The sequence below is a fragment of the Desmodus rotundus genome, chromosome 2, assembly GCF_022682495.2.
Source record: "Desmodus rotundus isolate HL8 chromosome 2, HLdesRot8A.1, whole genome shotgun sequence".
Taxonomy (NCBI): Eukaryota; Metazoa; Chordata; class Mammalia; order Chiroptera; family Phyllostomidae; genus Desmodus; species Desmodus rotundus.
Genome location: NC_071388.1, coordinates 97,097,536 through 97,122,472, shown reverse-complemented (window position 1 = coordinate 97,122,472; position 24,937 = coordinate 97,097,536). Strand labels below are relative to the sequence as shown.

Here is a 24,937-nt window from a genome sequence, read left to right as displayed (position 1 = left end):
ATTCACAGGTGGATTTTACCAAGCATTCCAAGAAGAACTAATATCTCTCTTTCTCAAACTATTTCATAAACTTCAAGAGTAGGGAAGGCTCCCATACTCATTTTATGAGGCCAAGATTATCTTAATTCTAAAACCAATAAAGACACTCAAAGAAAGAAAATTATAGGCCAATATCCCTGATGAACATCAATGCTAAAATCCTCAACAAAATATAGCAAACCAAATACAGCAATGCATCCAAAAGATCAGACATCATGATCAAGTGAGATTTATTCTAGGAATGCAAGGTTAGTACAACATTTGCAAATCAATAAAGGTGATTCAACACAAAAATAAAATAAAGGATAAACTGTGTGGTCATATCAATAGATGCAGAAAAAGCATTTGATAAAATCCAGGACCCATTTATGATAAAAAAAAAAAAGAACAAAACTCTCAGCAAAGTGGGATTAGAGGGAACATACCTAAACATAATAAAGGCCATATATGACACTGCCAGCATCATACTCAAAGGACAAAAACTACTCATGTTCCCCTTAAGATTGGGATAGCCACTTTCACCTCTCTTATTCAACATAGGACTGGAAGTCCTAGCCACAGCAATCTGACAAGAAGAAGAAATAAAAAGCATCCGATTGGGAAAGGAATAAGTAAATCTGTCTTTATTTGTGAGTGACACATACTGTACTTAGAGAACCCCAAAGATTCCACCCAGAAACTACTAGAAATGCTAAATGAATCAGCGAAGTAGCAGGATACAAAATTCACACCCAGGAATCAGTTGCATTTTTATATGCTAGTAACACACTAACAGAAAGGGAAATTAAGAAAAACAATCCCATTCAATTACTTCAAAAAGAATAAAATACCTAGGAATAAACCTAACCAAGAATGTAAAAGATCTGTACTCAGAAAATTATAAGATACTGAAGAAAGAAACTGAAGAAGCTACAAGTAAGTGGAAGCACATACCATGTTCATGGATAGGACAAATTCACATCATTAAAATGTTCAGACTACCCAAAGCAATGTATAGGTTTAATGCAATTCCTATCAAGACTCCAGTGACATATTTCACAGAACTAGGACAAATATTTCGAAAACTTATATGGAACCACAAAAGGGCTCACATAGCAATAGCTATCCTGAGAGAGAACAAAGTTGTAGGAATCACACTCCCTAATAACAAACTATGTATTACTACATGGCCATAGTAATCAAAACAGGCTGGTACTGGCAAAAAACAGACATGCAGATCAATGGAACAGAATAGAGAGCCCAGAAATAAACTACACCTTTATAGTCAATTAATATTCAACAGAGGAAGCAAGCACATACGATAGGCTACAGATAGTTTATTCAATGAATGGTGTTGGAAATATTGGGGCAGATATGTGCAGAAAAATGAAACTAGACTACCTTCTTATACCACACACTAGAATAAATTCAAAATGGATTGAAGACTTACATGTTAGACCCAAAACCATAAAAATTCTAGAGGAAAACATAGGCAGTAAAATCTCAGACATTGCTTGTAGCAATATTTTATCAGATATATCTCCCCAGGCAAGGGAAACAAAAGAAAATAAATAAATGAGACTACATCAAACTAAAAAGTTTTGCACAGCAAAAGAAATCGTCAACAAAATAAAAAGACAACCCGTGGAGTGGGAAAACATATTCACCAATGATACATCTGATAAGGGCTTAATGTCCAAACAACCCAATTAAAAAATGGGCAAAGGACCTGAATAGACACTTCTCCAAACAGGACATTCAAGTGGCCAATAGACCTATGAAAAGATGCTCAACATCACTAATCATCAGAGAAGTGCAAATTAAAACCACAATGAGATATCATCTCACACCTGTCAGAATGGTTATCATCAATAAATCAACAAACAACAAGTGCTGGCTGGATGTGGTGAAAGGGGATACTTTTACATTGGTGGTAATGCGGATTGGTGCAGCCACTGTAGAAAGCAGAAAATTAAAAATGGATCTGCCTTTTGACCCGTGATCCCACTTCTGGGAATATATCTGAAGGAATGCAAAATACTAATTTAAAAGAACATAAACACCCCTATGTTTTTTTAATTTATTTTTAGAGAGAGGGGAGGGGAAGGAGAGAGGGAAAGAAACATCACTGGGTGGTTTCCTCTCTGGCACCCCCTACTGGGGACCTGGCCTGCAACCTGGGCATGGGTACTCACTACGAATTGAACTGGTGACCCCTTGGTTCACAGGCCAGCACTCAATCCACTGTGCCACACAAGCCAGGGCAGCACCCCTATGTTCATTGCAGTGTTATTTACTATTGCCAAGATATGGAAGCAGCCCAAGTTTCCGTCAATAGAAGAGTGGATAAAACAACAATGGGACATTTACACAATGGAGTTCTATTCAGCCATAAAAAAGAAGAAAATTTTACCCTTTGCAACAGCATGGATGGACCTGGAGAACAGTACACTAATTGAAATAACCCAGTCAGAGAGAGACAAATAACATGTGATTTCACTCATATGTGGAATCTAGTGAACAAACTGAACTAACAAGGAAAATGAGGGGACAGACTCATAGATAGAGAGCAGGATAACAGCTGGGGGGAGCTTCGGGGTGGAGGGATGGAGCAAAAAAGATGAAAGACTCATGGACATGGAAACAGTGTGGTGATTGCTGGGGTAGGGGATATAATGGGACTAAATGGTATAGGAAAAAATACAATAAAGATTAAATTTCAAAAAAATCTAAATGTGGTATTCGAGGAGGGACCTAAAAAAAAACCCAGAGTTATCTTCTGGAGGGTGGGCTCCTTGTAGTACAGGCTTCCCCCACTAGGTGAGTGTTCTAGGAACCCATCTATATCAGTGCACCAGCTGGTGTTGTGAGAGGCTGCATTTGGCTTCAGTGAATTTTTTTGAAGACTTTTTCAACACCTTTGCCCATTTCATGATGGGCAATTTATGAGCGCACCTGCCCACACCGCAGTGTTCAGCAGTTTTTGACCAAAAATGGCATGACCCTCATGCCCCCACCCTTCCTATTCACTTGATCTAGCCCCAGGAAACTGCGTTTTCTTGTTTGTTTGTTTCCCCAGATGAAAAAAGTCCTCAAAGGGAAATGCTTTGCTGACGTAGAAGAGGTAAAACAAAAAATGGCAGAAGCACTAAAAGACATCAAAATCAACGAGTTCAAAAACTGTTGAACAGTAGAAAAAACTGTCAGGAGAGGTGTTTGCATCAGATGGAGAGTACTTTGAAGGTGACTGAAGTTTAAACATGTAAGAATAAATACATAATTTTTTATAAATAAATTTTAGTTTGTGGTGGTGCCCTCTCATTGTGAACAGTACAATGTTAGTCACCCTTAAAGAGGATGTGAATTCTGACACATGCTACAACATGGATAAACACTGAAAGCATTATCCTAAGTTACATGCATCCGTCACACAGGGACAAATGTACAATTGTATAAGGTACCTAGAATAGTAGAATGCATAGAGACAGAAATTAGAAAGGTGGTTACCAGGGCCTGGGGAGAGGGCGAGTGGGGAGTTGTTATTTGATGGGCACAGAGTCTCAGTCTGTGTTAATGAAAAGTTCTGGAGATGGAGCATGGTGATGGTTGCACAACAATGCGAATATACTTAAAACCACTGAATTGCTCATTTAGATGCGATTAAAATGATTTTTAAAAGAATTTAAAGGAAACCACTAAGCTTGGAAGAATCCAGGGGGTACCTGGCTGTGGAGAAAGTAGTAAAGGTGTGGGCCATACCTCTCTGTTTGCTCCCCACCCCCAGCTGTCCATTCTCTGCCCTCCTCTGCCCTGCTTTCCCTCCTGAGCCCCATCACTGTGCCTCTTGCCTTCCAGCTTCTAGGCGCAGCCACTCAGTGGGGAGCACTAGCAGGAGAAGGAGGGAGGAAAGAAGAATGAGGTTGGAGACTCTGTTTCCCTGGCTCCTTCCTTGCAATATTGCTGCCTGCTGTCTGTATCCTTTGACGAAAGGTCCCCCAGGCCACACTGGCCCCAGGTTCTGAGGCTCCTTCCACTTACCTCTTCAGACCTGGGGCAAGAGCAGCTCCCTCTGCCACTAGCCCTGGAACTGCACTATCCCGTGTCATTTTCCCACTCCCTATTAAAACCTTTGTAAATACTCCTTTTATTAAATTCCCCTCAAATTGCCCAATTTGAGTGCACCATCTGCTTCTTGCTGGACTGTGGCTGATTCAAGGATATTTACAAAGATCAAAGTTTGGGAAACACTGACACAAAGGAAATCTACCTACATTCCCCAAAGAACTCTCTGATCCCTCAAACCTTCCAGATATCCAGAGAGGACAATGGTAAGGGAGGTGAATGGCACCACCTTCTGCCCCACCCTTCATCCCCTCTCTTGTTCCAAGCACTTCTTTCCAATTGCTCTTTTAACACAGAGACTTCAGCATCTACCATTCTCTCCAATTCCACAGACTGTAAATCACATTTTTTGTATGTAACAGAATTCCATTCCAATAAAAAAATAAATGATTCAGATATTCCATGGAGATTTATTTTTTATAAAAAGCATTTTTCCTGTATATGTTTCTATTGAATCCTAGGTACAGATGCCCAAGGATGTGGTGCAATTGCTCTTAAGTATAAGTAAGAAAGCTGAAATGATATCTATGCAAGACTCTTCAAATTGGCAATAGAGATCAAGCTCTGTAAAATGAGCTATCTTTCCCCTCTAAGGTGGTGAATTACGGGGAAAATAACCAGTAACTATTTTGTCTTCCTTTTTAGTAGTAATGGCCTAGAATAAGTTGAACCCCTCTCCTCCAAAATCCAGGGAGATGTGTCCTGCCCAGGCTTATATTATGCACACGTAATTTTCAGGTCACGACAAACAGTCACACCTGGTTGTAAGTTCACCGGTTCAGGTAAGCAGAGTGTCTTTCTACTGCAAGAGAAGAGCAACAAGAGGGTACATGTTCAGGGCGTGTTCCTTTTGGTCAGGACGGAGGGCTAGGAGGTCGTGTGTTTTCATGATGTCAGGTGAAAGAAGTCTATAGTTGTCTACTACAGGAGCCTACTGTCCTCAAAGGGTCTGGGTGGTAAGACTAATAATATAAAGGCCTGCTAGAGGCAGGGTGTAAGGGGGATGGGGAGTCTCGATCCACACCCATGAATGTGACTAGTGGACACTAAGGAGGACAAAAATGTAATTAGAAATCTTTATTCCAATAAAATCTTATATAGAATCCAAATAAAACATATCTAGGTAGATGATAGATAGATAGATGATAGATAGATAGATAGATAGATAGATAGATAGATAGATAAAGATTGATTAGATAGATAGAAAGAACAGGTAAAAAGGGGTTTCTTATACTGAAGTAAAAACAAGGATATAAGAGTTCACTCTCTTTGGATTCCTAACATTCCCAACACAAGGTGGTTTTGCAGGAATATCAGGAAAACCCTGGGTTGCTGTCATCTCCGCATCAAAGAAGATAATCACTCATGATGAGATTGAATCTCAACAAGCATCACATCTAAGTTTAGGATTGGTTCCATTGGGTATCTCTGGATGGGGTGAATACTGGGCTTACTTGTCATTGACAGGCAAAGGAGCAGTGCAGAACTTCCCAACAATGGTAGTCTGATCCTTTCTCCAAACCCAGTGGGAAGCCTGGAACTTGAGATTCACTTGGTGCACTTGGCACTGAGGGTTGGGATGAGCTAGGACTCCTCTCCCCTGCAGTTGCTGTCTAGGTCTGCAAGGGAAAGGGAAAGGAAGTTATGCAGCACTCTGGTCTTTGCTTCCCCTTGGTCCCTACGGGGCTCTGCTGGTAGCACTGGTTAGTTGTCAAGCACAAAAGTTAGCTCCTTGAAAGTGGGGACCACAGTCCTTTGTGTCACCCCAAATAACCCCTCTTCCCACATACCCACAGCTTTGAACATGACTTGGAAAATAATTGATTTTTTTAAGGAAACAAATAGACACTGCAGCAAAACAGTAGCTCTTGGATTTTGACATCTGGAAAAATGTCCCTCATTCTTAGACTCCTACTTGGCAAGGATCCTTACTTTCGGATCCACCAACTTTGAAGGAGCGCTCTCTTTAGGGCATTCAGTGCATGAGGATTGTGTGTGAAGACTACTCTACTCTATTTTATTTTATTTTTCTAATGAAAAAACTAGTTGATTCTATTATTATCATCAATGCCAAACAAGTTGTTAGGTCAATTAAAATGTATTGAATTAAGCACAAAGTTATCTTCACATTTGTCTACAACCACAGTAAATACAGTTCTTGGCATAAAAACCTAGACAAAACATTGGGGAGTTTAAAACATCCCCAACTGCAAGAGTATGTACATATAGGAAACTCTCATTATTGTTTATGTGACAGTGGATTCATTAAGCAAATTAAAATAATTATGCAGAATAAAATAAAATGGAAATAATTTATTCATATTGAAATCATCTTTATTTACAAAGTGCTATCCTGAGAATGTAATTCCATTAAGCTCTACTTTAAGCATAAGTATAATCACTTACGTAACAGCCACTACTTAAACTGTTCTTTTATTTTACATGTTGGAAGTGTTTCTGAAATATTTCAAAAGAAAATAAGAAAATTGTTCACTATAATAAGCTGCTTGGGTGGTGGAGCTTGCAAACTAGGAGTATGAAGGATGCTGTGAGTGGCCTGGGGACTTGGGCCAGGTAACTTTTCTCATCAGCAGGAAACTTGTGGGCTTCTCAAAGTGATGGAAAGTAGGGGAAAGACCGCCCACAAACCTCCCTCTCTCCCTTTTTATCAATCTCTGTACTGCAAGAGAAAAATGAAAACAAAAACAAGGAATTGAAGGTAAAGATGTTCTGAGAGCCTCTTCAAAAGAGTAATACCGATCTCTTGGGAGAGGCAGGAAGGCCTCTGTGGGTGTCCATGGGAATCACTCAGGGAGTCTTTAAAAGGACAGCTACTGGAAGATTGTCCATAATATTGTAACTGACACCTATGTGTGGTGTCAGACAGGTACTAGATTTATCGGGGTGATCACTTAGTAAGTTACATAAATGTCAAATCACTGGGTTGCACACTTGTCGCATATAATACTGTATGACAACGGTAACTGAAAAATAAAAAGTTATTTTTTTTAAAAAAAGTATAGCTGTTGAGGTGATGCCCAGCGATTCTGCTGTGATTGGTCTGGGCAGGGCTCAGTGGTAGTAGTTTCCACAGCTGCCCAGGTGACTGCTATGCAGCCGGAGTTGTATGTCATTGTCACAGTTCCAGCCAGTGTTGGCTCACCTGCCATTGGGCCGGAGAGGTGATGAAAATACCCTTCTAGAAGTAACTCACCCTTGAAAGGATCTGAAGAAAATTATTTAGCTACAATCTGCAGGGCTCAGGTAGGCACCTGAAGACCTGTGTTGGGGCCCTGACTGTCTGCCATGTGCCCTGTGTGGCCTTGGTGAGCTGGAACCCTGGCCGGCAGTGGGGTGTCTGGGAGCCGAGAAGTAATGCGCCTTCAAGCAGAAACTTGTCTTCCCTGATAGCACAGTTAATGTGCATCCCGTCAGCCTGAGAAATGTTTCCAAACACAAATCTCATCTGGTCACACTCCTGTTTAAAACTCCCAGTAGCTCCCCAAACTGCTCTCAGGATAAAAACCAAAATCTCTAACCCGTCCTTCAAGGTCCAGCTTGGCGTGGCCCTGACTTGCCCCTCCAGCCTCCTCTCATGGGGCCCCACCCCCGTGTTGCCCCCTCAGTGTCATATCCCCACTAACCCTGGACCTGGGCAACTGCTGAGAATCCTTAAATCTCTGTTCAAATATCATTTCCTCACAGTCGGTCAGGTGCTGTCTTGCATACTCTCGTCGCACCTGCCACTGTTGACGATTGTGCACTTCTCCTAAAGACCATATTTCTCAGGCAGCTCTGCCAGCAGGTTCTGGGAAAATCGTGCCTGGTTCTGTGCTCTGCCAACACTGCCCCTGGCTTTGTCCCTGTAGCCCTGGGGTGGGAGTGGCTCCTCTTCTGGCTGATTTCTGCATCGCCTCCCCTTCTCCCCATCTTCTGGGGTTTTCAGCTCTCCCAGCACATTTGTAATTAGTTTCCTGAATTAAACTCCTTCTGTTGGACTATCTGGCTTGTGCTCTGTTTTCCAAACTGGGCCCTGACTAAGATGCTGGTGAATCTAATTAGTCTGTGTCCTGCTGGTTGGTGAGTAACTAATCAATTGCTTTTTGAAGAAACATGCACTACTGAGTTCCTTTCCTCTGCCTGCCTTGTGATGTCCTAGAGTTGAGGTCCTCTGCCCTTCCATCTTCAGCCTGGTCCCAACCGGCTGCTAGGCCCCAGTATGACAAGGGAAGAAAACACCCAGCCCTAGTTCCAGGAATGGGCACCATCCAGCATCAAGCCTGCTGGCCCTCACCTTGCACTCATTTGCTGGCTGATACTCTGCCTGCAATTCTGTTCTGGTAACTCACCCAGCACTACTCCCCAACCCAGGAGTAGGTGCTTCCCAGGCTCTGGCCAGCCCTTCCTGGGCTAGCGGCTGAGGCTCTCCTACATGCTGACATCCCTGATGCCCCCAGTCCTGCATTCCTGAGCACTGTTTCCTCTCAGAGACTCAATGTCTAGGTTTTCACCATCTGTTGGGACACCCCGCACTCCTGCCTGCCTGCCTGCATCATCTGCTCTTATCTGAATACACTATACTTGGACCCAATACTGACCCTGAACCTGGGACAGTTGCCCAGTACGTGTCTGTGGGTACGTCTGTAGTTGATTCTGTCCTCACCCCCCATCCCAGCCCAGTGGGCTCAGCTCACCCATCAGTGATGACACATCAGTGCCTGTCCAGGGATGTGTGTGTAAAATAAAACTATCTCCTAAGGAGAGAGGCCAGCTGTGAGGGACACTTACTTACATGGTAATCTGGGCTGAGGAGGTGACATTGCTGCTAAAGAAGGTGACCACGATGTTGGTGTCCTTGTTTCTTGGCTTCTGCAGATAAAACTCCACAAGGCTATGATGCACTAGGAAACCAAAGCAGAGCAGACAACTGAGCCAGAGGTTGGTGGGTGCAGTGCCAAAAAGCCCCAGAGGGAGAGAGTAAGTGTGATGAGGAAGCTCAGCTCTACCTCTTAGTAGGGGTAGGACCTGGAACAGATTACTTGTCATTGCAGATCCTCAGCTTCTTCAAGTGTAAATTAGGGAAAATAAAAATAGATACCACAGATCTGAATGAGAATTAAATGAGTTACTACATATAAAGTCCTTAGACAGTGCTTGTGCCTAAGAAGCATTCAATACATGTTAGTTTTTATTATTACTTGTAATGCTAGAATGTCCCACACATCCCTGTTTGGTGACTTTATCTTGGTAGTGTGATTTTGAAAGGACCTAAGAGGTTCTCTATACTAAATAATTAAATCACCAAATATAGTGATGCCCCTCCCACATGCCACCAGACACAGTCTCAGGGAACACACTTGTGGTTCCTGCACACTTGTGTGCAGGAGATGACTATCTCCCTCCCTGTGGCAGATGGGTGCCTATGTGGAATCTCCACCCTCCCATGCAGCATGGACACTGGGGCTCTCAAAGCTGGTGTTATCAACATGGACTGGTTGAGCAGCCTGGCTCAGGATGAAACCCCTGGAACCTGCTGTCTCTCTGGCAAGAGAAGTTAAGGAGCACAGCCTCCCTAACACTCCATCCTTCCCTTATTAAAGGGGCAGGCCCCTCTGGTGGCATTTTGCAGTAACTTTGGCCCTGGAGCATCTCACAGACTCCTTTGGTGATTGGGACATAGCTGGAGAAGCAATCCTTCACCTTTTCCCTAATTGTGGTCCTTCTGGGCTCATGGGGTTAGCAACAGGACTTGAGACAGATGCCAACATGCCAAGAACTCACCAAAAGAAAAGAGAACACTACATGCCCCGCTGCCCCCCCCCCCCACATAGACAGAAAGTGTCACATCCCTTTCACCTCTCTTTCTCATTTGTTTACTATGGGACACAGATTGTTCTGGTGAAGAACAAGGTTGAACTGAAGTGAATAATTGCAATATGAAAAAAAAGCTGATTTACATAAGCTTTAGGAATTTTATTCTCTGGACTGGGTGTGATATATTATATCACTTCTTATTTGCCAGAAGATATCACTGATCAAGAAAGTTTCTTAAGGTTCTGCTTCCCCCTTCTCTACAGTATCTGGAAGCCCCAAGAGGACCAGGTCTGCCAACAACGTTGGGTCAGTGGGAACTGGTAGTAGAATCTGATTTGCACGGAACATGACATGGGAAGCAGCACACAGAGCCCTGGACGGTTGGTCAGGAGACCTGGATCCAAGGCCCGGCCCTGCTGCTCACCCTCTGTGGTGCCTTGTCTGAGTCATTGAAACTCTCTGTGCCTCAGTTCCTTCATCCACAAACAATAACCCTGGGATCTCCTCATAGAACACAGTGAGAATTAAATGAGGTGATAGAGAAAAGGTACTTTGTGTGAAATATTTGGAGAAGATTCTCTGCTCTGCTGGTGCACACCTGGCAGGGGTACAGGGTGACCCCCATCCTGGTCAGCACTGCTGAGGCCTGGCCCAGCCCAGTGCCATGATGGCCTGGCAGTGGGTGAGAACAGGGAGCTTCCAGCACCCGGTGTACTACCAGGCGGAAGGCCGTACCCCTGGGACACAGAAGGCCCCAGCTAGAATGCTCAGAACAGAAGCCTCAAAGCACTCAGGCAAACAGGTGCTCATGCTGGCTTCTTTGGAACAGACAGGACCATGCTTCTGGGGGCATAGAAAGGGGGTCTCACAACAAATATAATTCAGAAAAATTATGGCTACATGAATCTGCCTTAAAATGCTGGTAACTTCCAAGTGCTCCCCAGGCTCCTTCTGGAATACTCCTAGCTGTGCAGATGGAGAGGCACTAATTCAGGTTACCCCAAAACCTGCCCAGGAGCTGGAAATGGAACTGAACGTCTGCTCCCCACAGCACTGCTTCCACCCCTGGACAGAGCGTCCTCCATCAGGCTGACCTCCAAGGGGCAGTTAGGGCAGAGGAGTAACCAGAAATACGGCTATAAAGAGCATGTTCTCAGAAGAGAAGCAAAGAAGCGAGGGTGGAGGCAGGTGGTGGCACGGGAAGACTGCAGATTTCGGAGTAAGAAGCCCTAGGGTTGAATCCTGACTTTTCGCCCAGCTGTGTAGCATTGGGCACATTACTCAGTCTCTCAGAGCCTCCCTTTCCTCATACCTACCTCTCAGAGCTGGATTATCCAGGAAGCTGATATATGTGAAAAGCTTACAGTTAATTGTAACCCAGTTTATTCCTAAGACATAGCCATGAATTATCTGTGGCATGAAGTTGGAAACACATGCATCTCATTCCCCAAATTCTCTAGTTGATAAAGGGAAAGGAATCATTAATTATTGGGTTCCAGTCACTGTGCCAGTGATTTCATATATACTATTTTATTTTATCTGCATAATTGGTTCTTTGAAGTAGGTACTATTATTTTTCCACTTTCTACATAAGAATATGGAAGTTCAGAAAGGTTAAGTAACTTGCTCCTGATCACACAGCTGGTGAGTGGAGAAGCTGAGATTCAAATTCCAGTCTGTGTGACCACAGAGCATGAGCTTTGGGCTCCCTAACACACTGCACTAGGTCTTCTAGTGCCAGGAAGGTAGGGCCACAGAGATCCCTCCAGCAACTGGACACAAGTTGATCAGAAAATCAGTTAGAATTAGCACGGCCATATAATGTATCTTCCTAACCAGCATACTTCTGTTCTGTACACACAATAAACCAGATGGGAGCCCAGGATAACAAGCATAAACCAGGAAGTGACGTTTCAGCCTGTCAAGTAGTTCATAGATTCTAAGACACACTTTTCTTTCCGAATTAGCATCTTTATAATCACTGACACCTTAGCTTTAATAAAATGAGTAGTTAGAAGCAATGGAGAAGAGTTAAAATATGTGAAGGGGAAGGAAGACAGAGAATGAGGTTCTGTATTCCTCGAGGACCCTAACCTAGGAGGGCAACCAGGGTGGGAGACACATAGGGTGGGCACCAAGGAAGGGGTAAAAAAGTATGCAGGGTGGAGGAAGGCAGAGGGGCACCCAAAGACCATTCTGAGACAGCCCACATTGGAGGGCAGATTTCTGTGGGGGGTGAGGAGGAACTAGGATCATATATAGACAGGAAGATGCTCCCAAGTCCTCATCCTTGACAGAGTAATGGATTGAACTAGCTCTGAAAGTTCTGTTTTTCAGACCACTAGTGGCTGTGCCCCACCCCTCATGACGTCTTTGCCCCAGTCTGTCACCTTCCACCTTGGCTACCATGCTGGGCTAGACACAACCCAAGCTAGGGAGCCCTGGACTCTGCTGGGCAGCATACTGGCAGAGCTGAGCCAAACCTTTTTGCCCCAACTCACCACAGTATGGAGCTTCAGAAGTAGTCTGGAGGTAGACTCTCACTTCCTTGGGAAGTGGCTCTATCTTGACACCATCTTGTTCTACCAGCCCTGGAAGTCAAGAAGCAAAGACAGCAGAGCCCTGAGGCAGCCATTTCAGGGTCCATGGCACCCAGCCACACAGTAATTAATTCCCGCACCCGTTCATCTGCAAACAGCTACACTGCATGCTCATTATATGCCATGCCCTATGGTGAGTCCCAGGATACATGCAACTCAGTCCAGTCAGGGATAAACACACATGTAAACAGGAAATAAATTCTTTAGATCACCTGGCCTATTCTCAGGAGGTATTTCTAAGAAATCTGAAATTATGCCTCCAACTTGCAAAATAATTTATGTGACAGTTGTTTAATGGCACTTGTCTTCTGTGTAGTAAAAGCACAGGAAGTGTTTGACCTGAATAGTGGTTGACAAGTTGGGAAGGGCATTCTGGGGAGAGAGTACAGTTTGGGTACATGCACAAAGGGTAAGCAAACATAAAGTACTCTTGGGAGTACAAGTAGTTAGCATCCCCGGTGTGCTCAATGTCAGCAAAAGTGTAATGAGAGATGAGGCTGGGCACTGTGTGAGGTGGTTGTTACACCAGCCAGTCTGTCACATCTGGGGGAAATCATGACCTATGCCCAATGAGTAGGAAGTAAGGTTGATTTGCTTTATTGTGGGAAGCTAGCCCTACTCTACCATTTTGTCAAGCAGAAATCCATTTCATTCATGTAATCAATGGCAGGTTGCTATAGCTGAGTGGCAGTCAGGGATGGGAAGTGAGAGAAAGAAGGAGGGGAAAGAACATTTACACTTCCCAGAGTTTTCCTGGAGCCCTTCATTCTGTATAACCCCATGATGTTCCCAGCAGTGGTCTGACTGGTGAGTCAACACCAGATCCCTCAGCCTTACTCATGTTCTTCTCCTCAGACTGGCCTGGATCATCCAGGAATGTGCCCGAGCTGACCAGCAGTTAGGCATCCCTCTGGCTGCTACGTGGCCACCACAGCTTCACACCTTTAAAGTGGGCTACATGTGCCACTCTTGGGGACTTCTCCACAACACCTTGATTTAGGGACTAATAGGAGTTAAAAAATGACTGGCCCAGCTAAAAAGGTCTATGTCAGGCCTCCAGTTTGCAAATGGGTTCAATTACTCTGGACTATACCAACGTTTCCAGAGAATGTCCTGAGGCTGGGCTAGCAAGAGGTGGGCTGGGTGTGTGAAGGGTATGTGCAGGGTGAGTATGGCATCAGGAAGCAGTACAGAGAATGAGGGGTGGGACACAGAGGACCAAATGCCATCATCCAGGTTAGAACAGGCTGAACACCTCATCAATTAAATTTTTTAAATCCCAGTTGAGTAGGTTTCTTGATCATAGGAGATCAGGACTTAAAGAGGTGACAACTAGCAAGACTTGAACTTCACTGAAATTGTCAAAGGAGGCAAAGAGGTAGCATTTACCGATCCTTGGACAGGAAAGCAAAAAAGGGTTAAAACAGTCCAGGCAGCGTCCAGCAAGGAAGGCTTTGTAGCTGGCACAGGGAAAGGCCATCAAAGGACAGGAGTTCTCCAGGGCGCTGATGTAGAGGTGCACAGCCCTCATGTGATCACAGATTAGGTAACTGTAGCCTGAACAGAGAGGGAAACACAACCAAGGTTTCAGTTCAAGGCAAAGGGAAAGTCTGAATTTTACACGCCCGCCAGCTATAGATATGTGGGATGTCCCCTGAGCCACATTTAAAGAATGTGAGTAATGCATTCTTTCTTTTCATTTTCATTTCCCATAGAAACCCTATGCTTAATCTATGAAGAAAATTGCTGAATTTGGGACCCATTCTTCCATGATCGTGCGAGCTTTCTTTCAGCAAATGGGAGCATCCTGACTTGGTGATTCTGACTCCAGTTATTAAAATGGATATCTGTCCACACATTTTACCTTCTTCATCATCACTCACATAGGCAATTTTTTGCCAAAAAAAATTTTTTTACAATCTCATTATACCCAGCCCAGCAACGAGACAATCAAAGGAGTCAGCAGCAAGCAGGTAGTTCACAGTCAGTCTCTCAAAGCCAGTGTGCTGGGGCCCCCCTGGCCAAGTGACTGACAAGCTCTACTTGCCAAATGTCCCAATTCAACAAAAACTTGGTTTTTTTCTTATTGTTTTTGTTTACTAATTAGATTTTTGCAATAACTCACACTGGATAAATTGGCTGGGGCTAGGAGGTCTTGTAGTGAGCCACAGCTCCAGTATTCTGGCATCTTCAGACTCTCCCTTCACCTGGGGACAACCCTCGCCCTCCAATTCTGAAATCAGCAACCACATCTGAGCTGTTCTTATCCCCTCGTGGTTGGGACACTCTATGGCCACGCTCCTTCTAGCTGCAACAGGGATCCAGGAGACCCAAACTAACCCTTTCTCAAACTGTATTATGAAGAAAAAAAATGAAGAGTGGCCAACTGAATGCCACAGAAATTTTCAAAAGCCATTAAAACCACACTACCCTGTCTGATCAAAATTGCTGGAAAAACCTATAAGTTGTTAAAAGGAACATGTTTTTGTAAAATCAGTAAATTTAGTAAATTTGATTAGTGCTTATTTAATACAATTGTCAAAGAATCCTTAAAACATCAAAAGTTTAGTTAAACAGGAAGAGACTAAAAAGACAGTAAACAGAAATCAGGATAAACTTTCTATGTGAAATGCTGATAGTTTGCCTATATTCATAAGAAGAATATAAGAAGATTAAACAACCCTTAATACTTAACTTTGGACAAATTTGGTGTTTTAAAAAATGATGCCAAGAATATATTCAATGAATATGTGTATATTCATAAAGAACATTTAAAAGAAAAGAAATGGTCTGGCCAAGATGGAGGCATAGGTAGAAACCCTTCGCTTCCTCACACAACCAAAGGAGGATAACAACAAATGTAAAATCAATAAACAACCAAAAGCGCCAGAAAATCAAACTGCATGGAACTCCAACAACCAAGGAATTAAAGAAAAAGGCCACCAGAACAACCAGACCAGTAAGGTGGCGGAGGGCGTGGGCCAACTCAGAAAAACCCCAACGAGTGGCAGACCGTGGGGGCGGGGCTGGTGGGCTGCTGGGGAGGGCCTGACTTAAGGGGAAAACTGAGATTCAGAGCTGACCATGGGCTATAGCTGGGGTTGCTGTGGTGGGAGTTTCTCCCAGTCTCACAGGAGAGTTTGTTGAAAAGTGCACTAGAGATGAGCAGGTGAGCCTCACTGTTCCCTCTCTGGCCCCTCCCCAACAGGCAACAAAGAGGGTTGCCCAGCCGGACTGAATACCTAAGGCCCTGCCCCCTTACAACCTATAAGCTACGCCAAGACAAAGAAATATGGCCCAAATGAAAGAACACAGCAAAGCCTCAGAAAGAGAACTAAGCAAGGAGGAGATCGCCAACCTATCTGATGAAGAATTTAAAGCCCTGGTAATCTCCTTCTGGCTCACAGAACTTATTGAGCTTGGTCGAAAAATGAAAGAACAAATGAAAGATACCCAAAATGAAATAAAGCAAAATATTCAGGAAGGAAACCAGGACTCAAAGTAACGATATGGAACAAAACGAAGAAATAAACATCCAACCGGATCAGAATGAAGAAACAAGAATCCAAAAAAATGAAGAGGCTGAGGAATCTCTGGGACAACCTGAAATGTTCCAATATCCGAATTATAGGGGTACCAGAAGGAGAACAACAGCAAGAAATTGAAAACTTATTTGAACAAATAATGAAGGAAAACTTCCCCAATCTGGCGAAGGAAATAGACCTCCAGGAAGTCCAGGAAGCTCAGAGAGTCCCAAAGAAGTTGGACCCAAGGAGGAACACAGCAATGCACATTATCATTAAGTTACCCAAGATTAAAGACAAAGAGAAAATCCTAAAAGAAGCAAGGGAAAAGGAGAGAGTTACCTACAAAGGGGTGCCCATTAGGATATCAGCCAATTTCTCAAAAGAGACCTTACAGGCAAGAAGGGGTTGGCAAGAAGTATTCAAAGTCATGAAAGGCAAGGCCCTACATCCAAGATTACTCTATCCAGCAAAGCTATCATTTGGAATGCAAGGGCAGATAAAGTGCTTCCCAGATAAGGTCAAGTTAAAGGAGTTCATCATCACCCAGCCCTTATTATATGAAATGTTAAAGGGACTCATCTGAGAAAAAGAAGATAAAAAATACGAACAGTAAAATGACAACAAACTCACAACTATCAACAAATGAACCTAAAAGAAAGAAAAACAATGAAAACAAAAACTAAGCAAACAACCAGAATAGGAACAGAATCAGAGAAATGGACATCACATGGAGGGATTTCGGCGGGGAGGGGGAAGGGAGGAATAGAGGGGGAAAGGTACAGGGAAGAAGAAGCATAATTAGTAGTCATAAAGTAGATGGGGAGAGATAAAAATGGTATAGGAAACAGAGGGCTCAAAGAACTTATATGTACAACCCACAGACATGAACTAAGGAGGGGAATGCTGGAGGTTTGGGGGGCAGGGGAGAGGGGGGATAAAGGGGGAAAAATTGGGAAAACTGTAATAGCATAATCAATAAAAAACACTTAAAAAAGAAAGGAAATGTATATTTATTAAATGTACTCAAGAAGGTGATCTTGAAAACAAGTTTGGAAGGTTGTTAAATTTAGTGAGTTTGGGGATCTGGTCATGCAGTGAATTGATCCTTCGGCTACCTAGCTTTGGGCATGTTGGTCTACTGCCACAACTAGGCTCTGCCAAGGATTTAGCTAGTGTGGACTATGCCACAAAGCAGGGCCCTAGAAGAAAGGAGATTGTTGCCTGGATGTTGGGGCCTAAGAAGTGGGGAGGGCAGCATACATATGGTGCAGGCTTTTAATTTCAGTCACTTCTCCCCCAACATTCTACACTCCAAAGACATTCATTCAATAAGTGCTAAGTAAGGCATTATGGACACAGTAAAGGATGCAAGAAGGAAGACCTTCCATGGCCCACACTAGCTGACCCAACACAAAGGCTGTTGGAGAATTCTGGTCTCCGGGGAAGCCAAAAACCAACTCTCTCTGGCTTTCTGACCTGCATGAATGAAGGTGGGACACCCAGGTTGGTCTTGGCCTCCGTTGACAAAGTAGTCCACATGTCCAACAGGAATTCGAATACCCAAATCTGAAAGAAGACAGAACCCCGTTACCTGTTCTTACTATAGGGGCATATTGTCTAGGTCCCACAGCAGAGTCCACTGGCAGCAGAGCCTAAGGTGTAACTTTATGAGCCCACCCACTCTCAGTGCTGAATGAGTGCCCGCCTCACTCCTACATGCTCTGAGAAAGCAGCACTAGCCCTTAGTTTTCTAAAGAGGGTTTGCTGAAAAGAAGCACAGAATAAATTCATAAGAAGATGCTCATAGTTACCTGATAAAATCAAGAAAAATGTCCCTTAACATAAGTTTTAATAAATCAGTAAATGGTTTAGTAAATTTCCTTGTGTAATAGTTTCTATTTTGTTTCAAGCAATAGTTCAGATATATGTGTTTGGGACCACATTTCCACATTCTCTCTATTTTTGTGCTCTCCTGACAGTGGACGTTGAACCTGCCTACAAAGAGATGTGTGTGCGAGACTGTGGACCTCATTTCGTCATCATGATCATGTCCGCCCTTCAGTCTGGGGAAGATCCAGCTGCCAAAGACACTGATTTTCTCCTTCATATCATCTATAATTATTGTAAGCAATTGATTGTATTATTTGTTTAATGCCATCTATCCAGGGATTAAGCAATGACCTAGAAATTATCCTTGAGCCTGCAGCCATACAATCTTGAACTTGCCAGATCTTGTTTGATCCCAGAAGCTAGAAGTTATCCTTGATTCCTCCTTTTTCCTCACTCCCTATGTCACCTCTCTGGTCAGCTCTATCTCCAAAATACATTTTTGAATCTTTCTACTTCTTTCTGGCTCTACTTGCCCAAGCCGCCATCATCTCTCGCCATTACCTCTCGTTCTTCTTAATGTGCTTCTCGGCTTCCCTTAGTGCTTTCCTGCAGTCCATTTTCTGCATAGCAGCCACAGTAATCTCTTAAGAAAATTTACATCACTGCCATGTTGTCACTCATCATACAATAAAATTTAAACCCCTTGCCATTGCCATTCTGGTCCTGCGCCCTCTTCACCAACATCATCAGTGCCTCACTCACACAGTGCACTCTGCCCAGTCCCCACCCTTGTCCAGGCTTTCATTTTGGCTATAGAATGTTTTTCTCCCAGCTCTTCTCAGGGTTGACTCATTCACATCTGCAAAGTCTCATCTCAAATATCGTGTCTTTGGACAGACTTTCCTCAATAATTCTACTTAAAGTGGACCCCCGACCTAAGTCACCCTCAACCTCATATCCTTTCTTATCATAATCACAGTGTGTAATTATCATGTCTGTTTACTTGTTTGTGAATTCCACAACAGCAGGGCCTTCACCTGTCTATTTTCTGCTATATCCCCAATACCAGCGCAGTACCTGGCACACTCCAGTGCCTAATAAATATTCATTGAAGGAATAAATGAATGGATGCTTGCCCAATTGGCCTGTGGGTTCCATGTAAGCAGGGACCTTATCACATGTCTGTTCCCAGCAGTGCTCTTGGCACCTTCTGCAGAGCTCAGTAAAGACTGCGATGAATGGAATGAGTCTTTCTTCCTTTGGTCACATTAAGAAGAGGCTTCAACTTTGAAGGGCACTAAGAGGCCTGGTTCAGGTAAATAGGGACCTAAAAGTCACCTATTTAGCAAATTTAGGAATAAAAGGGATTAATTTTGCTTATTAACACGGTTAATTAACCCAGCAGCTTGGCAGAAGCCTATGGGCTTGAGTTTCCTGTCTGTGAATGAAGGAAAGAGAGGTTTGAACAATATGATTGCATGAGCTTCTTCCAGAATCATCAATCTGTGAATGTTGAAGGCTTCTGACCAAATGGAGTGAAGCATGGGCAACTCTCACTTGAACTGCACACATTTTCAGTAGGGACTGATGTTATTTCTTCCCATACCCATCACGCTAAGCACTGGGCCTGGCACAGACTATTGGGCATTTGTTAGGGAGTTGAAACGAGGAGAAACGCACGACCCTAAGCTGGTCAGAAGAGCTTAATTTGGTCACAGTGGATTCAGAGTTGAGGGTCTTTCCTACGCCTGTCACTGCTGGAGGAGGGAATTTTCATTCTTCACTTGACTGAAGAGCAGGGTTCATCCCCCAGGAGGCCTAAGAATAGACCCCAGGAGTAGAACATCCTGATCCCCCACAGCGAAGGCACAGTCACCCTGAAAAAACAGTATGACTTTCCTGTACGTCAGCCAGATAGCAGTCCCTGCCCTGGCACTATCTCAGCACAATCTTAGTGCCGAATCAGAGTGAGACTGCTTCACAAATGAGAAATCTCCTTCCTGCTGCTAGCTAAAAACAGAACCATTCATCTCACTGCTAAGAAAATGATGGAATGAAAAATAAAAAATAAAATAGTAAAAGAAATAAAACTTAAGAAAATGACAGAGCTGCAAGATGCTGGGGAACGCCTCACTGTGCAATAGAACCTCAGAGGGAGAAGGAATCTGCCCAGGGCCATACAGCTGCCACCACGTCCTGCCCCGTGCTCACTGCCCCAGTCCAGGAAAGCCCTCCCAGCTCACTGTCGGTGTCTGTGTGGATGGCTTCCACGAAGAGGGCATCTCCAGCATCCAGGCGCTCCTCCAGGCTGGCTCTGGTGTACTCTGGCCCAGCAGGGTCCAGGCCTGCAAGGACAGGCTGATGTCAAGGCCCCCTTCCCTCCCAGCCACAGGAACCCTCATGGATCCACAGCACACCTACCTTGGCAGCCATTCTGATTCAGTGTCCCTCAACAAGGACCCCAAGGATGGAAAACTAACTCAGAGCCCCGTAACCAGGAACCTCCACTCTACTGTCTGTAACTTCCCAATGACCCGGCTTCTCTGGCTCTCCAATGAGCTTGATAACACCAACCATTTGGTAAGGCTTAATGTGGGTGATTTTAATCCTCAAGAAGTAGTAACAAGAGCTTTAATTTTTTTGAGCAGTTATTATGTGTCAGACATTATGCCAGGCAGTTTTACACACTCCAGTCCTCACAACACACAGTAAAAGAAATATTACTATCTTTATGTCTTAGTTTGGACCCCTTCCCCTCTCCTCCCCAAAAAGTAAACCCTGAGACAAGGATTCAAAATGCAAGTAGCTTATTTGGGAGATCACAGAAAGTACAGTGAGGGAGTGGGAAATTGAGTCATAAAATGAAGGACATTTTTAATGAATGGAGTATCACTTTGGGCAAGCAAGTCCCACCCCCCTGGGACTCCTCTGAGGGACTCTTAGAACATGACTCAGGGTTGTCCCATTGTAGGGTAATTGCCACACAACTCTAACCCCTGATTAACTGAGGATAGCTCCAAAACATGAAGCATACTGCCCTTTTGCAAGTATTTAGCATACCATTTAAAGGTTATTTCCACAGTGGGTCAAGAAGATATTCTAATAGGAGCTGTTACAAACCATCTTACTATTAACCTAAAAATAGAAGGTCTTTAAAGGTAAGAGGCACTAACCCAGTCACTGATTAAGGCAGAAACCCAATTAGTATTCCAATTAGGAGACAAAGGCAAAGGGCATTTATGAGAAAGGGAAAGGGAACCATCACCTCAGTAGAAGAAAGGCATTTCTATCGGTGCAGATGAGCTAACATTGTGACACTAATTTTAAACAGTGTTTTTAATTTTTGGTTGGGTAGTGATCAGTCTGGTAGTCATAATATCTGCTTTCCTGTTATCCTTACAAACAGTTCTTTGGGACACAGTGTTGCTTTAGGCCCAGTCCAAAGGTTATTTTGCCCTGTTTTAATATTCCAAAGGTTGTAGGTATAAGAGGTACAAGGCAGTCCTTCTGGGATATCAGTTCTGGCTCCATTTTAAAGTGGCTCCATTTATTAATTGTTTACGTTACAGATGTAGAAACTGAGGCTTAGGAAGAACCTCATGGCTCCTAACACTGATGTTAGAGATCACGCAATAATAACACAACACCATTGTATGCAAAAGGGCCACAATAAATGAATTTTACTGGTCATAGATGACTTGATCATAATACCAAAAGGCTCGACACTCCCCTCTGCTTGCCTCAGCAAAGTCATTTCCAGGACATTCTCTTGCTCTTTCTCTAAACCTTGAGGGGTATGTGGGGAAGAATGTTACCTGTGATCCGTCCCAACTGGCCTTTGTAGAAATGTCCCACCATGCCTCCAACATGGGCCCCCAGGCTCACTCCAATGATGTGGATGGAGGACTCCGACACACCCAGCACCTACAATGGACGTTTACAGTGGGTTGTATTTGGGCCCCAACTACCCCTGGCCTCACTGGGTCACACTTTCCCTGATGCTTTCACAGCAGAGGGCCCTGGGCATGACACAGGGACCACACATGTGTGGTCTGGGTAGCAGGGCAGAATTCTCATCCCAGTAATCCCTTGCCTTCTTCCTGGACTCTCCACGTTAGCAATCTCCTTACTTTTTCCTTTGGTGCCCAGTGTGAGTCATGACCTCGGCCATTTCCTCTGAGGGGTGACTAAAGCCAGCTACCAGCTCCCCCCGCAGACATGCAGGGACCCAATTTAGAGAGGAGAGGAGGCTGAGAATAGAGACTGATAAGTCACTAGGCGGTTCTGCTTCCACCCTAAAGCTCCTCCTCATGTGTTTGTTACCTCTTTCCTTCTAACCCCTCTGTCCTCTATAAGCAGCCCAAATCACCCTAGGCGCTTCTGCACCTACCAGGAGTTTACTGAGGAAACGGGAGATCTCAAGTCCCAGCTTAACCACATTTTCCACAGCTGAGAAGTAGACAGCTGTAGAGCCGTACACCCAGTCCACGGCAATGACGTTGGTGTCTGCTGCCCTCAGAAGGGCACCGATGAACTTCTCAATCCAGGAAGGCTTTGTTCCTAAAGCCCTAGACATGGGGCCAAGACAGGGTAGAAAAATTATCGACCAAATTGATATCCACTGTCATGGAAACCTCTGTTAACAGAATAAACCCCGAAAAAAAGTCAAAACTAGAGACAGGGGATATATGGGTAGTAAATCACACAGTACTCTGAGCATAGGGAGTACACAATCCCAAAATGACCAGGGCTTCTACTTGCACATACAGAGCCTTTGTGTGTATTATGACTGGGACCCTTTTGTCCAGGTGGACGCAGCTTCCTGCTGGGGCTCAGGACTCAGGCTGCATTCCAGCCCCACCAGCCCTCAGCCCTTTGTGCATAAACAACACAAACCATATGTTCGGGCCCCACTTGTGCTATTCGGGAGAAAGAAAACGTAGAGTTGTATGTTAGGGTTAAGATTTGAGAACTTAACCTCATTCTAGAATACAGCACTTTCCTTGAAGATGTTTTTATTTACGCATTCACTTGTTTATTCCTTCATTTATTCAACAAATGGCCCAGGCAGTATGCTAGGTACTTCATAAGACACTTTAAAAAAGCAAAATATAGTCCCTATCATTCTGGAACTTACAGAATAATAACGCTTTTTTAGGAAAAAGAGAATGATTTTTTAAATTCAGAAAGCTTTTTTCCCAAGATATTAGGATCAGGAAAGAAGTCTTCTCAGTGGCCCACACAGTACGGGAACAATCCGAGTGGGCTCATGGGGACAGAGGAGCACAGACTGGGCATTTGCCAAGCAATGTGGCTCTGGGCGACCTTGGAGCCTGATGGGCTTTCCAGATCTACCGGCTGTCCCTGGGTTGAGGATATACACTCAGTCTTGGATGGTGGCTAAATGTAAGGTTTGCTAGGGGACAGATTTTGGCACAAGAGTGAGGAGGGATGGTTGCCTAACGAAAGGTGTGTCTGGGTCCACAGAGTCCAGGTATTTGAGAAGCAGAGAGAACCCAGAGGTGGGGAAATGGTGATCCTTTGTGCAGTGCCTCTGTGTCCACCTCTTCATTGGGTGCTCCCAACTCTAGCTCCTCTATGATGTTATTCTTTTACTGCGTTCTCTCCCTCTTTCCTCCCAGCAACCTGTTCTGGCCTTGTCAGTGGGCTTTTGAGAGAAGATAATTGAAAGGAAGGAAGGAGATTAAATTGAGACTCAGTGACTATATATCACAACAAAATTTAGACTGCAGGTCACCAAAGAAATTGAAGAAGTATCTAGCTTCTGGGTATGATGAAAGTAGCCTCCACAGGTACAAAGTTTCTTAGGTCATAAAACCAGGAGAGAAATGAGAAAGTAAAAAAAGTTCTGGGTAAAAAAAAAACAAAAACAAAAACCCAGGCTGTTACCTCGGAGTGATTGTGTAAAGCCCATGACTTCACTGGGTGAGATGAATCACAAAAATGCCTCAGGGAGGACAGGATCCCTGTGGCCATCTCTATAGCCTTCCTTTTATTCCATATGGAAACCAGGCTGCATGTGCGGGAGTGATTTGTCCAAGATGACACATATTTATTGTTCAACATGATGTAGACAAGGATTGAGGGGAGGAGCAACATATATGACCAATGAGAATGAACAACATAATGTGTGTTCGTGTCGATAAGAGACACCCTTATAGACAGCAGGAGGGGAGGGATGGTCATGAGACTGCCAATAAGTTTACTTCTTCTCTTACTCCCCACTAACTTCCTGAGGTCACTTTCTACTTCTCAGCACAAGCAAGAAGTAGAAGTTGATTGGTTTGCTCCCACCTGAATCCATGGATAAGTAGTTTGGTTCCCAGAGTGACATTGAACCCAGAGTTTCGGAGGTCTCTGCTTTCTTCAACTAGCTTCCCACAGCTGGGATCTGAAGGGGTGAAGAAAAGGAACTGGACTCTGAGGTTGGTGCCTCGGAGGAGATTGGCATTTTGGAAGTCAGTGCACTTTGGCTGTTGGGTAGGAGGTGTATCTCCTGGAGGAAAATGAAACAAACAAAACAAAACAAGAACAATCCAAACTGAGGTCATCTGTTCTTAAAAGAAAGGTAGTCTTAGCAATGGCCATGGACAACAGTGTGAGGATTGCCTGAGGGAGTGGGCGGGCTGTGTAGAGGGGGGCCAAGGGGGGAAAATTGGGACAACTGTAATAGCATAAACAATAATGTATAATTTTAAAAAACAGAAATAATGATGTTTTTGAAAGGAAGAAAGAAGCAGGGTTTTACAAGCATTTATATCAGCTAAATTTATATATATAATATGCTCATAGTGAGCATATTATATATATAAATTTCTACATATAATCAGACTCATTTATTAAAAGCTGCATTATTTCTGACACCAAAATCTGTGAATATTTTTCATGTCTAAAGATAAAATGCCAAAGATGAATATGAATATTGCTCTACTATAGAAGATCAAAGCCCACAGTGAACTGGATACTATTGTAGACTAAACTGAGTCTCCCTACAAATCCATATGT

The 24,937-nt window shown here is 43.8% G+C and overlaps 1 protein-coding gene across 2 annotated transcripts in view; it reads right to left on the bottom strand.

The window, feature by feature from the left end:
• Positions 1 to 3,890: 3,890 nt before the first annotated feature.
• The window catches only part of PLA1A (phospholipase A1 member A), a 31,501-nt gene continuing 10,454 nt past the window's right edge, over positions 3,891 to 24,937 (bottom strand). The window contains exons 2-11 of one of the 2 annotated variants that reach the window (XM_024577919.4): positions 24,227 to 24,428; positions 22,302 to 22,479; positions 21,727 to 21,835; positions 20,155 to 20,256; positions 17,558 to 17,647; positions 13,944 to 14,111; positions 12,456 to 12,545; positions 8,933 to 9,041; positions 5,595 to 5,759; positions 3,895 to 4,942 (exon numbers count right to left, since the gene is read on the bottom strand). In XM_024577919.4, coding sequence (XP_024433687.2) covers positions 4,858 to 4,942; positions 5,595 to 5,759; positions 8,933 to 9,041; positions 12,456 to 12,545; positions 13,944 to 14,111; positions 17,558 to 17,647; positions 20,155 to 20,256; positions 21,727 to 21,835; positions 22,302 to 22,479; positions 24,227 to 24,428 — 1,298 coding nt within the window. In that variant the 3' untranslated portion in view covers positions 3,895 to 4,857. Of the gene's footprint in view, positions 4,943 to 5,594; positions 5,760 to 8,932; positions 9,042 to 12,455; positions 12,546 to 13,943; positions 14,112 to 17,557; positions 17,648 to 20,154; positions 20,257 to 21,726; positions 21,836 to 22,301; positions 22,480 to 24,226; positions 24,429 to 24,937 lie in introns of both variants that reach the window. The other variant, XM_045185904.3, reaches the window with a different exon arrangement.